At 42.2% G+C, this 13,477-nt stretch overlaps 1 protein-coding gene across 30 annotated transcripts in view; it reads left to right on the forward strand.

Annotated features, from left to right (window-relative positions):
- EXD3 (exonuclease 3'-5' domain containing 3) overlaps window positions 1-13,477 on the forward strand; it is a 297,777-nt gene that overhangs the window by 94,038 nt on the left and 190,262 nt on the right. For 17 of the 30 annotated variants that reach the window (XM_080562119.1, XM_080562092.1, XM_080562116.1 and 14 more), the window contains 3 exons: window positions 1,032-1,096; window positions 5,234-5,404; window positions 6,713-6,880. In XM_080562119.1, coding sequence (XP_080418245.1) covers window positions 1,032-1,096; window positions 5,234-5,404; window positions 6,713-6,880 — 404 coding nt within the window. The remainder of the gene's footprint in view (window positions 1-1,031; window positions 1,097-5,233; window positions 5,405-6,712; window positions 6,881-13,477) is intronic. The other 13 variants (XM_080562095.1, XM_080562093.1, XM_080562094.1 and 10 more) reach the window with 4 other exon arrangements.

Consider the following 13,477-nt stretch of genomic DNA (forward strand, 5'->3'; position numbering starts at 1 on the left):
GGTGCACTATATGTGTGAGGAGTGTTTTTTGAGAACTTGTAGATTTTCAAATTCACTCTTCATGTGTAAACTGTTGATAACCTGTAGAGGATTTCCATTCAGAATATTGTGAGTCAAAGTTTTTAAGCAAATGACCATGAATTAAATAGAACCAGGTATTAAAAATGTTACTGCTTTTAAAATTAAATATTCCTAATCATTTAATTCAGAAATAATGATATGATGAATAATATTGGTATGATGAGTAATAGTAGGTACAAAATAACCGGATGCCAGTTTTCAAATACCTAGGTAAAAAGAAAAAGAGAATAATTCCAAACAACCTTCTTCTGAAACATTTGATCACCCGTTATTTTTTATGCTTGACACTAATCCCAGCAACATTTCACCTTTCCCCCTTCCTCAAGCACCACCTCAGCTGCATGCTGTCAGGGCACAGCCTGCTCCCGGGCTGACGTGGGCGAGTTCGGCTCCTGCTCGCCGGGGCTGGCCAAGCAGAGCTCTGCTCCCCAAAAAAGTCACCCACTGCCTCTACCATCCACAGGGCGCAATGAGATTTGCACCTTAGAGCCATTTCGTTAAAAGTTTGTGCGTATTGATAATTCCTTTACAGGCTGCGAAAGACGCTTACTTTTCTGGGACTGTTTTGTTTTAATATTAAAAAGAGAGAGCTGGCGGGGACACCACTGTGGCTGTATTTGATGCATAGCAGCAGCATGATTTAGTTGTAAATGCACTGATACAGCTTTTCAGTATTTGAGCCGGTGTGGGTGTTTAGTTAAAGCCATGCATGGATGGTGTCTGTTATTTTGTTAGGATCTCAGAGTGAGGGGTTTTAGCACTTTAATCCTGACTGACAGTTGGAAGGTTGGTGGTTTCAAACACAGTGGCACAGAGTAGCTGATTTCTCTTCAGTCAAACAATGCACCAGTGTGTCTAGGCTGCCTGTACAGAGCCAATAAATCTGTTTTGTTTTGTTTTTCTCCCCCCTTTCTCTCTCTCCCTCTCTCTCTTTCTTCCCCCTCCTCCAGGCCAGGACCCACTCCTACTGCTGAAAACCCTCCAGCTTCTCTGGACAAAGAAAGAGATGAAGAAGGTAAGGCTGTGTAGCTGAGCCTCCCCTCCTCGCTGTGGTTAATAACTGCATGCAGAGCATGTCCAGACGCAGAATGCTTAGGTCAGACCTGCAATTCTTCATGATTGCTTTCAGTTCCAGCACACAGGGAAAGAGCCTGTGCATTTGCAGCAAGAAGTGAAAAGGTAGCTCTGTGTGATGTGAAGCAGTGAAGGGACTCCTATAAAAGAGCTGAAGTTTACAGGGCTGAGTTACAGGCGAAAAAAAATAATCAAAGTTGCTTTTGTTTTCTTTTAAACACGTTTTTGTCCATTATATTGAGTGTCTTGGGGGAGAGGGAAGAATATTTCTAGTAGCTGAAAAAATAAGGGTTGAAATCAATAGAAAAAGTGCATTTTGCCAAGTGGAATGATATCAAAACCTTTGTGCTCAGGATTTTTTTTACCCTTTTTTTGGTTTGTTTTGGTTTTGCCTTTTAGAGTGGTGAATGCAATTTACATTGCCTCTCTAAAATTAGTGATATATTTTTATACAGCACCCTATGGGCTCTACGTGGAGATTTCTCAGAGGGAGTAAAATAGACTTCATCTAAATTTGGGTGCTTGCAAACTAACAAAAACACTAGATGTATCCGCTTGGTGGTGAGTTTCCCATGTTTAACTCTGTGCTGTTCAGGCATGTTCATAGATGAAATGTTCATTTCTAAAAGACCCCAAAGCCAACAGCTCACCACGTAGCTGTGGAATGTGTCCTGTGTGAAACGGCTGCTGTGGCTATGTTGGTGTACGTGCTCCATCCTAGGTATCTGAAGTGTTTAGTCATTGTCCTTGTCTGGCGCACTGAGACTTTCCATTGCCGATAGTCTGTGGTTCCCAGCCTGAATAATTAAACAACTGGAAACCCAGTGTGAGAGGTGCCTTTCCAAATGGTCCGTCACTGACATAAACTTGAGCTCAGCAACTTGGAAGCTTTGAGCTTTCTATCAAGTTTTGTTAGAGTTGGTGGAAAAAAAATATTATTTGTTAGGTCTTGAGGGCAGTTAATCCCGCAGAACAACAGTAGGAAATAATAATCATCAAAATCTCTATGCTGTGTACCCTGGGATGTGTGTGGATTGTGAAGAAAAATACTCTGAAAAAGACAAAGCATCCCGTCGATGTGTCCTTGGGCAGAGAGCACCGCAGCTTTTCTGCTGAGGGTGGAAAAGCTTGAGGATCCCCATGAGTCATGCTGGCAGCTCCGCTCATTGAGTTTGCTCACTTCTGGACTGATCACCCCAGGAAGATGCATGGTTTTGCAAAGCACGCGCGCTGAGGCTTCACAGCAGGGCAGGCCCTGTCCTCTTAGTGCCCATCCTTCAGCCTGTGCTGCCTGCCTGCAGGCGTGGGCAGCACCGCGGCTCTGAGCCCCGGGGATGTGTTTCTGAAGCAGGAGGAAAGTCATTTCGGAGAGATGAGGAAGCGGCGCGGTGAGACCAGGCGGTGGCACGGCAGCAGCTGGTTCTAAGGTGGGGAGCCCAGGACGAATGTCCCCAGTGGTTTCTGACATGTGCCTGTCACACTAGCACTAAGATGCCCTGATCTTCAGACATGTGCACCCACAGCAATGCACTTTTTTCAGGAGTACCTGCTGCCCTGCCTTCTGTGTGTAACTCAGTGCCTGGTGCTGCTCTTGTCCTAAGCACACCAGTATCTGACATTCCAGTTAAAATAAACGAGGGAAGTTGACTTAAATAGAGCACAGCCTGCTTCATTGACATTTAAATGGCAGGGAGCTGCTTTACCTTTTGCTGTGTGGGAGTGTAAGTCAATACTGTCTATTAACTGGTGTGAATCAGTCATCTCCATTAGATGATACCTGTCAGTCTCAAATCAGTGCACATCATCAGAAAGAGGGTACCTGTCCCTGATGTGACCTCAGTCCTGGAACATGGTTATAGGAAGTAATCATTTCCTACATAAGAATGATAGTTTTGCGATAACAGATGCATCAGCACACTGCCCTGAGCTGTGAAATAAGGGATCAAAACAGAATGAAGGAGTGTGTAGTTTGAGCATCAGCAAAATTTTCCTATTCCCATGATCTGTCGGGCTGTAGAAATCCCCCAAGGAGCATTCCCTGCCATGGGAATCAATTGAAATGGAAATGGCAATTACATGTTTAAGAGGAATCCTTCTCTGGCAGAGAGAGGAGCCAGGCAGCACAGCACTCTTTCCTCTCTGATTTAGGTGTCTCATGCGTTTTTATTTTTATTTTTTTTCATTGGTTGGTCATTTCCCCTCAAACAACACATACCATAATTGAAGTCTTCAGATTGCTAGGAAGTTTTGGAGAAGGCTTTGCCCCTGTTTAAAAGTGGAGTAGGACGAAGCCTAGATGTGTTGTCAATACTCTTGCCAGTTGTGTAAGTGTTTGGAGATGCTCTGCGTGTGAAAGCAGACTTGGGCTTTTGCAGGACGTGGTGTCTGCTGGCAACCGTCCTGCCAAAGCCCAGGCTCTGGTTCCAGCTGAAGGAGGAGCTGAGTGGTGTGGTGAAAGCTCTTGTTCAGTCTAAATGTGCTGAAGTGGGGCTTTGGGGAAAAAAGGAAAAAAAGAGAGGCCATTTATAAACAGTGCAATTTAGTTGGCCAGTTGCTTTGTTTTCCTTTGGCTGTTGTGTTGGATATTTGTGGTTGGATAAGATCTTGCCTTCTCCTTCTGCAGAATCTTGCAGTGAAGTTGGAGCCCTATGTTTAACATTGCAAATTCTTACCACAGTGAAACATACTTACAGGGAGAAAACTGTTATCTAAAGTCACATCTTTGTTAGTCATCAGCTTTTTCTTACTGCATTTGATAATCTAGTGAGAAGGAAACCGTTTCTGTCATAAACGATAGGTTTTGTGGTTTTTCCCAACATGAAAGACACTATGGAAAATAACTGTCTTCCAGTAAATATTGTTGATGAATAAAAAAAGAACAAATTCGTTGGCAAATTTTCTGTAGATTTTCTTTTGTTTTTTCATGCCATTCTTCAAAGTTTATGTTGTTTCCATTGGAAGCCATGACTGAAGCCATCATATACAGTAAATTACAAGTGCTGGCTGCAGGCAGGAATGAGCATCTTTTGGATTTTGCTTTTTAGCCAGAAAAGAAAGAGAGCAGCTGCTCTTAGTGATTTCTTGTTTTCTGTCTCTGCTTTTGCCTTGCTCCACGCCAGTACATGTACCATGCAGTGAAAGGTCCTGTGTGGGTACTGAAGGATGCCACTTCTTCACCCTGCCAACCCTCCGAGCGCCTTGGAAACTACTTCTAATGTAAACATTATAAAGATATTGCTCAGTACTGCTAATTTATCACTTCTACCAGATGGGTAGTAAGTAGCCTATTAACATTCACAAAGTGAGTGTACAATTCCTGCACATTTCTAAACACATCACCCTGGGATTCCTAAGATTTATGGCGTGATGCTTTCCCAAGTTCCAAGCCCCTTCCTACGGCCTTTAGTTCTGCTGAGGTGTGCAGTGCCCGCCGTGTGGAGGCAGCAGGCAGCCTACAGCAAATACCTTGCTCGGATAGGTTTGGAGCAAAGAATAGATTTACATTTATAGTATTGCAGTACGACAGGGTGTGAACTTGGATCTTCCTTTCTTTTTATTCCTGTATGTAAAATCCAAACTATTTCAATGCTCCCAAATATTGAGGAGCCATTGTGGCTGAAGTGGGTATAAGGTCAAATATGAAAATTTGTGGTACAGGAGGAGGGGCTTATCTGAGTTATTACTTGCAGGTCTCTTAGAAGATGAGTAGGTTTTTGAGCCCAGTTATCTACCTTCAGTATCACTATTTTCTTAATAACACCCCTTTTTCCAGCTCACTTCTTTTCTGCCCCTCCCCCAGATCCCAAGCCCCTTTGTCTGCTCCACGGAACAACTTCTCTGTCTTTATGGGATAATTAGTGTGGACAATTGCTGCTTTTCCCATTGGGTTTGAGGTGCAGTGAGCCATGAAGGAATCTGTAATGACATGAAAAGTCACTGGAGGCGCGGATGGTGGCTGAATAGCAACAGTTACCTCTCTGAATAGATTAAATTAAAAAAAATAAAGCTTTGTGTACAGCCGGGGGAAGGGAGGATTCACTAATCTTTTTGTACATGACAATGTGGTTTTGTATCTCAGCAGCTCAAGGAAGAAATCAGGCGGGGCTTTGCAGGACTGGAGGACCCATTGGCAGGACTCCTGGACATACTGGAGAGCAGCAGCGATTGGAAGGGGAAAGGGCATTCCCTTGGGTATTACATCACCAGTGAGTTGCAGCTTTGGATGAAAGAGCATCCTGCTGTTCAACAGGTTAGAAAATGAGAGAGCAAGAGAGCCTGGGGAAAGGAGAGGGCAATTGATTTTGATGTCCCTCAAGTGTTCCCAATTGCACTTCGTTCTGTAGTCTAGTGTCTTCTCTGTAGCCTCATAGAAAGGTAGTGTGACAAGGTGTGAAATTCTTACTGAGATGTTGCGATCTAGTGATTCTGGCCTGAAAATGAAATAACATTAGAAACTATGATGTGAGACCTCTGTTTCCCCTTCCAAGCTGGGATTTCCATCTTTCCAGATCAAAGCACTTTGATCAAGCATGGGTCTTACAGCCTTTGCTGGGCTGGAGGCTTTCCCACTGGAACTCACATCACTGCTGTCAGGATAAACCCAGTTGCAGTAATCTGCTCTGCATATTCTTACAGTTCTGCAAATAGAAGCCAGTTACCGTATGATTGCTTAACTCTTACCATCTGGTGGGGAGCTTTTATCATTGGGAATGCAGAAAATGGTAACAGTACAACTTTTCAGCAGCTGAATGATTAGCTTTGTAATTTTGGGTCATCAGATTTTACATCCTAATGTTTGCCATTCCTTATGCCTTCATGTATTCTGACGTCCCAAGATTTCCCTTTTTTATATGGTTTTACCTCTGAACTGCTTACAGTTTTACTTTAACAATTTTACTTTACATACTTTTATATGTGTTGTTTCATTTCCCATTCTTCCAAGTGGTTCTTTTTAGACTTTGAGCTGTGTTTAGATTCTCAAAGAGCACTACCATTACAGTATCTGCAAAGTGCAGTGAAGTGCTACTGGCACTGAAATTCCTGTGTCATAAGAGAATGGTCATAGAAGAACACAAGGATTAATACTTGTGTCTGTGCATCTTGCTACAATGCTTTTGCTTTTCCTGTTGTTCCTGCACCCAGGAGCAAGCCTGGGAATGAAAGCTGAATTCTTAGGCTTGATAGGTGAGATGTCCCTTGAGGGGAGTTGCTGGATTCAAAGAATTTCTTCTGGGAACTAGAGGGGAGAATTTCTAAATAGCTGTGTTAGTAAAAGAGGGCATTTTTCCAGTTTCGTATTTTACTTTTGCACAAGGCCATATGCCTTTTCCAGAATTATCCTGCAAACATTTAATGTTTTTAAATTGGATGCTGTGAAAAAAATGTGTATCATATTGTTCTGATTTCTGCTTGCAGACTCCATGGGGAAATTGGAGAATCCCTTCCCAAGAAATTGGCTTCTTCCACTGTTTAAACAAGCTGCATTTTCAACTGCCATTGAATTGTAGCCATCTTTACTAAATCTGTGTTTGATTTCTTTTTTTTTTTTTTTTAATAGTCTGGCATGAAGCTGAAGAAGCTGCAGACCCGTGTACTCAGAATACTAGCCCAGTGCCCAGCTAATCTTCTTGACCCTCTGATTAGCATTTACCAGCTCCATACAGCAGACCGGAACTATTTGCTTGGACATGTCAGTCATCTTTATCACAGGGGCGATTACAAAGAGGTGGGTCATGTCTTTCAAATAAATTTACCTTCCCAGCTCTCTAGTTCTCTGTTAAGGTCTGTGTCCTTTTTTGGATGCATTTCAATGTGAATTCCATTTCATCACAGCAGCTGCACACTGTGAATGGTACAGCTTAGCATGGTCTTCTTATGTACAAGAGTAGACTGTGTTCAACCTAATTTTTTCTAATGGCTGAATACAGAATACTAGCGAGTCCTTCCTCTAACCCTTTTTTGACCTTTGAAAGTGATAGGTTAATAGGGTTTAATTTGGAGAATTTAAGAGGATAGATGTATTCTTTTTTTTCCTTGTCCTTGGCAAGAAAAGAAGGGATTTTAGTAGTTGGTCATAGACCTGCTGTGCTATCTCCAGTCTGCCTGCAGCGAGAAGGGGTTGGAAAATCTCTACTCCCACATGATTACTCTAAGCAAAGGGTTCTCAGCTTGAGGAGGTTCTTGAATCTTATGTGTGTGTGTTATAACTCATGTATTTGAGTTTGAGTGACTGACACTGGCAGAAGTTTGCTAAAACCAGGATTTGGTATGCTTACCCTGTAGTTTAGGTTTCTTATAGCATCTCTGGCATCACCATTTGCTGATATCCTTGAGAGTGTTTTCAGGAGCAAAATACGATACTGTTAATTTTTCTTATATTTTGCTTTAAAAAAAAAAAAGAAGTTTGTATGTTTGTTTTCTCAAAGGGAAATAGTTTGCTTTGACAGTGTAAAGCAGCCTGATCTTGCTTAGCAAAAGAAAAACATCAAATAGCATTTTTATAAGTCCTATTCTTCAGTAAAGCTCAATTCCAAAGTAAGGTCGTAGAATTCCATTATTTCTGATTTTTTGAAAGTAGAAAATAAGCTATTTCATGTGTGATTAGAAGTTCATAGGTAGCTACTTGAAATATACTTTTTGGTCAGTAAGACTTGAACATGAGTGTTTGAAAATCCTAACAGAAGTATATTATTTGACTATATTTAAATGTGATTTTTAAATCCATGTCTTCAAATATATTTATTATTGTCTTTTAGAAATGCAGTTCTTTCTAGATCTGGTTTTGGAAAGCTCCAAATTTTTGGTGGAATTTGTTTTTCAGTTCTTTTTTCCACAAAAAAGCTCATTTGCTAGTCATTCCAAGTGTGAAGAACAGGAAAGCTCCATTTGTGATTACCCTCAGCCATGACTTTCTTCTAGTGTTGTTTTGTTGCCAGAAGGATGAATAGAATTATCTTCGAGAATAACAGGAAATCTTTTATTCCCCTCGGGGACTGATCATACCTAATTTCACAGCAACTAACCCCCCCCAAAATGGAACAAAAATGGAACTAGGGCTCTGAACATTTACAATGGACTGTGGCCTGTCTCTTTTCTTCCTGTTCTTCCCCATCTTTCAGTTGGGGCAGTAAAGCAGGTTCAAGTGCAAGTTTTTTCGCTCGTGTCTCATCTGAGAGGACAGAAGCCCTTATAATTCCTTGCTCTTATTATTTGTTTTCTAGCCCACATGCCACATTTACTATAAGGCACCAGACTTATTCTAGATTATTTATTATTCCATTTAACTCTTTTGATACATTTTATTCTATTGTGTTTGAATCCTAGAAGTCACAGCTTTGATCCATGTGTTGAGATTCCTTTCCCTCACAAAAGTTTTGGAGAAAGATCACTTCAGAAAACAAGATCCCAGAGTTCCCTGTGGACAGGCATGGCAGTTATGTGTTTCTGAAGCTGCTCTGGGCCTGCCTGTACTAACTCCATGTTAATAGCAGAACTGGTCAGAAGCTGAACCAGTTTGTTAATCACACCGGCCTAAAGTTCTGCAGTTGAGCTAAGCTGCTGCTTCTTGCTCATGAACCGGACCGCAGCCTCCCATAGCGGTAGACCTTCCACGTGTCAGGGTGCAAGTGTCGTGGGGGTGTCAGTTCATAATGGGAAGAAAGATCATCATTTGTGTGGAGACAGTGGTACGTTTGTTGGAAGATGGTGAAGGTGGAGGTAATCTTTTATTCCAATATAATAGCATAAAAGAGTGGCTGTTTTTAGGAGGCACCTGATTGAGATGTGGGATTGAGTTAGCTGGCCAGCGGATGGCAGTATTTCTCTCATGACACACAACAAACTGATGAAGCGACAATTAAAATAAAAACCAGGGACATAAAAGTGGGGTTTCTTTGGAGGTGTCTGGCAGGTTTGGCGTTTTCATCCATTCTTTTGTGAACGGGGTTTGCAGCTGCTGGAGTAATATAGCATGGGGCCTTGCATGACACTCCAGAGCAGTGAAGAGCACTTCTGAGTCCTCTCCTCATGGCTCACTGAACATGAAAACTCCTGTTCTAGAGGAGAATCTGGACAGAGGGGTTGTAATGTCCATGTCTGGGCAGCTCCATCTGAAATAGCTGCAGTTCCATCTGAAATACCTGCAGCTTCATCTCCTCTTAGGGTGGGTTGGGAAGCCCCAAGGCTGCAGGCTGAGGCCGGCCGTGAGGCTCCGTGCATTGGGCAGGACCGGGGCGGCCGGCGGCACCACAGCCTTTCATCGGTGGCTCCTCGGGCATGCGGCCCCAAGTGCCGGTGGATGGCTTTGTGGGAAGGGCGATGGCTGCTGGTGGGGCCTGGACAATGTGGGGATTCAGCAGACCGGGGGTAATGCAGTGCGAGCGAGTCTGTAAGAGGCCCTGAATAGGCCAGGCTGTGCTTGAGAAGAATGAGGGGTAGGCAGAAGGCAAGCTAGTGTTTCATGGTCATCTTATGTTACACTTCAGCCTTTCAAAGAGTGTCTGGGGCTGGTTGAATGAACCTCTCTTGCACTGCGAATGCGGGAGGCTAAAGACAAAGGAGACTCTTGTCACTCGCAGGCCTCTTTCGGGAATAAAAGCCATTGTCACATGAACAGGGGCAGTCTGGCAGGCTGTGCATGCTTCAGTGCCCCATGATATCGCTAAGTCTCGGCAGAAATCACATTCAGGGCCCTGTCAGCTTTGATTAGCGGGGTCTCATGACTTAATGTGCTGCGATATTTCATGTCTAAGGGTGGCGGCTGTCTTTCTGTGGAATGAATGCCCTCTATTGTCCACTGAGTTATTTTATTTACATTTTTTTAAACAGCTTATAAAGGTAAAAAGATAGCTGTGCTTAAAAAAAAATCAAATTCCTTTGCTTCTGGATCAGTAGTGAGTGCTGCTCGGGTCAGATACAGTGAAACTTGTTTTCACAGTCAGCATCAAAGTTCTTGTCTTGTTTAACAGCTTTATAGTAAATTCTGAACAGGTGGCAGTGGAGCTGGGTTTAGGAAGGAAACAATAAATAATCTTTTTAGCCTCTGACAACCAGAAATATTCCTGGGCCTGAGAGAGCTCCCACTCCAACTTCTCTCTGCCAGTGACTACCAGTGTGTCTTTCCCCCTTCATCAGTTTGTTTCATAAACAAGAACACATAAACAAGATCACATAAACAAGAACACAGGTCTAGCTTATTAGTGCAACAGGGAGTATTTACTTTTTAACAAGTTGTTGTTGCTCATCCTGACTTCTCCCTTTTCAAAAGCTGAGTGTATTATTCTACTAACGTTTCATTTGTTAATTTATAAAAATAGGGAAGGTTGATTCTCCATATTAAGTTCAGTAAATATTTGCTGTTTCAATTTGAATAGTGTGGGTTATCTTATTAAAAAAATCAGTTGTTAAAATTTGTCATAAAATAAGTTGGAGTAGCCACAGGAAAAGCTCCATAGACACAGAATACAAAGTTTTTGTCAGCAACACATACTAATACAGAAATAGTTTGATAATTCAATAGGAAGAGCAGCCGACCAAAGAGCTAAACTTAAAGGAATACAAATATGCTAAGGTCAGGAAATGCATAGCTCAATCAGCAACATGACCTTATTTTTTTTCTGTAGCAATGTTTTGAACACTGTTTCAGGGATGTTACTGCTTGTAGTTCTACTTCATAGTGGTGCTTGAGTACACATGTATTTTTGCAAATCTGTCAATATACATCAGTGTTAAAATTGACTGATCACCATAACGGATGTTCAGATTTTAGATTTCTTCACTCTGAACTTTTTGAGCTATTCTCAGGACAGTGAAAAGTCTCTGATTTTGCTTCCTTCCCCGATTCCCCACTTAAATTGCAAAGGTTTGTTCATTTCATATGGTATTTGCACACGTTTATATAAAAAGTGTGCACTTGATTTCGTTGTTTCTTTTAAATTAAAAATATTTGATAAGGAAACCAAGGAAAATGTAACAAGGGATGTTTCTCATGCAGAGATGATGGTGTCAGTCTCAGCCTCTTTTCTTATCAACTTAATCTACTGCTTTAGTTGCACATTGTCTGCAAGATGCATTGCCACTTGAACAGAGGTAGCCAACCTGCAGGCCATAGGCAACTCCATAGTCTGTTCCCAGACACCATATCTTCTGGAGCCACTTTCTGCTGCTGGCATCTGTCTGCTGAAGTGGTTGGGAAGGAGCTTGAATGTTGCTGGGAAATAATAATTCAGATGGTAGTACTCTGCTTCTGCTGCAATTATTACTGGGCTCTCGTCAAGCAAGGAGAGAGCTCTCTGAGAAGAGGTGTCAATGTGCAGCAGACCTACCCATACAGAGAGTCTGGATCTGGAGAATCTGGTGAAGGTGGGTGGCCTGAGTACACAGGAAACTTGGGCAGTGCTGTAGAGGATCTTTAAGTTGTGAGGGTGCACTGACGAGTTAAACCAGGTTTAAAACTGCTTTGAGTGACCTGAGGAAGACAAATCACTGCAGTGTTTGTTTTAGTTCCCTCTTCCCTTCACCTGTATGCACACGTATTCCAGCCTTGACTTCTACTTCTCTTTCTCTTCCTCAAATTCTTTACATATGACTAACACATCACCACTTACTTTTGACTGTCTCACCCCTTATAAAATATGGTCAGGCTCTCTTGAAAGTAGACCTGGTAAATCTCATGTTTTTCTTGTTTCTGAAGATCTGCCCAAAGACAGCTGTGTATATTGTGTGCTCTTTAAGCAGGAAGTAATTAAACATATAACCTGATGTCATATACTATGCAGTGATGCATTGTGAGAGTTTGAGCAAAGTTGATTAGCCACAAGTTTGAAAGGAGTGATTCCAAAAACACAAAACAGATGTTCCCAATGATTAATAAGTGATGTGCCTTTTACTCAATTATTTCTACCATTATTATGTATCTACACTTTGATCACCATGATTTGTCTTAGACATGACATTGGATCCTCCTCTGCAAATCTCACTCTGTTGTTTGGTCTGTTATATGGGTTTTCAGAAATTCCTCCACCATTGGTTTAGAAATACTACCGTAAGTGAGGCATATTTACCTTTGTGTTGTCTCAACTTGCTTAGAGCAAGGCTAAGTAATGCAGGAGTCATCAGAAACCATTTGTGTCTGTCCTTCATCATCACTCCGAGCAGTGTTACTAGCAAAAGGTTATTCCTCTGATGCTAACCCCACCGTGGGAAAATTGCCTAAATTGTCAGTGTAGACACCACCCAAGTGCACATGCCCTTGCAGATAAGATCTTGTGTGGCTTCCTGCGCTTCATACTGTATATGGAAAGAATAGTCATTTTTAGATGAGACAGAGCCAAATGCATTCAAAACAAGTAGAGAGAATCAGGTATTGGTGCATGTGTGTTTGCCTAGAAGCAGTCATCATTTTCTCATATTCTTGTTTTTGCAGTTGCATGACTAGAAAAGTGGTCTCTCGGTGCAGTGGCAGCTGCGGTGCTCATGGCTTGGCCTGAATGCATCAAGTTCGTGTAACTTCCCCCATGCTGTGGTCAGTGCACCTCCACACTTTTTAGATATAAATTAAAGTATTTTTGTCCACCTTTGAATTCTTTCCCATGCGCATCCAGCCCTCCTTCACTGCATTTTTTGAGACTTTATCCTCAGTAAGCAAAACAGCAACAAAATGTCCAAACATGATCTTCCCTTTCCCCATAATTAAAGAATGATCTAAAGCTCCCTGAAAACAATCAGAAGACTCATAAACACTGAGGAGATTTGAATCAGATGGTGGGTCATCACCTTTTTTCCTGTACTGCTAAGCAGTGGCTTCATCGTGTACCTGTCCCCTGTATGTTTGGGGAATGAAAGGAAAGAGAGAGATCCAGCTTTGGGGCCAGGGCTGGGGCGGGAGTGTTGTAATATAGGTTAAACACTTGTATGTGTTATTTCTTTGCTTTTATTAGATTGCATTCTAGGAACTCCCTCTGTTTGACATAGTTTTGTGAACAGACTATTTGTATCACATAATCACCTGTCAGGACTGTAACACATTCTCTTTCATAGATTGACGGAGGGCGGATAGACTGTCTTAATAAATTGACAGTATGTTGGAGTTCACCAGAGCTTTTCGGTGTTCTTGTGCAGTAGCTGTTTTTTGCTTTTGTTTGTCAGCTGGTGAAGTGGGGGAGGCATCTGCTGTTCAGGATTTTGGTTGCCTTGCCGTTCCAACCTGAGTTTGAAGATCTGTAGCTAGACTAACATGACTGCTAGCTTCCAGCTACCCTGGCTAGTCTCCTAGCACAGCTTGGACAGTGCAATTGCATATGGGGAAACGTTTGTTGGGTGGGAA

Source organism: Anser brachyrhynchus (genome assembly GCF_964034855.1).
Source record: "Anser brachyrhynchus genome assembly, chromosome: 19".
NCBI classification, from domain to species: domain Eukaryota; kingdom Metazoa; phylum Chordata; class Aves; order Anseriformes; family Anatidae; genus Anser; species Anser brachyrhynchus.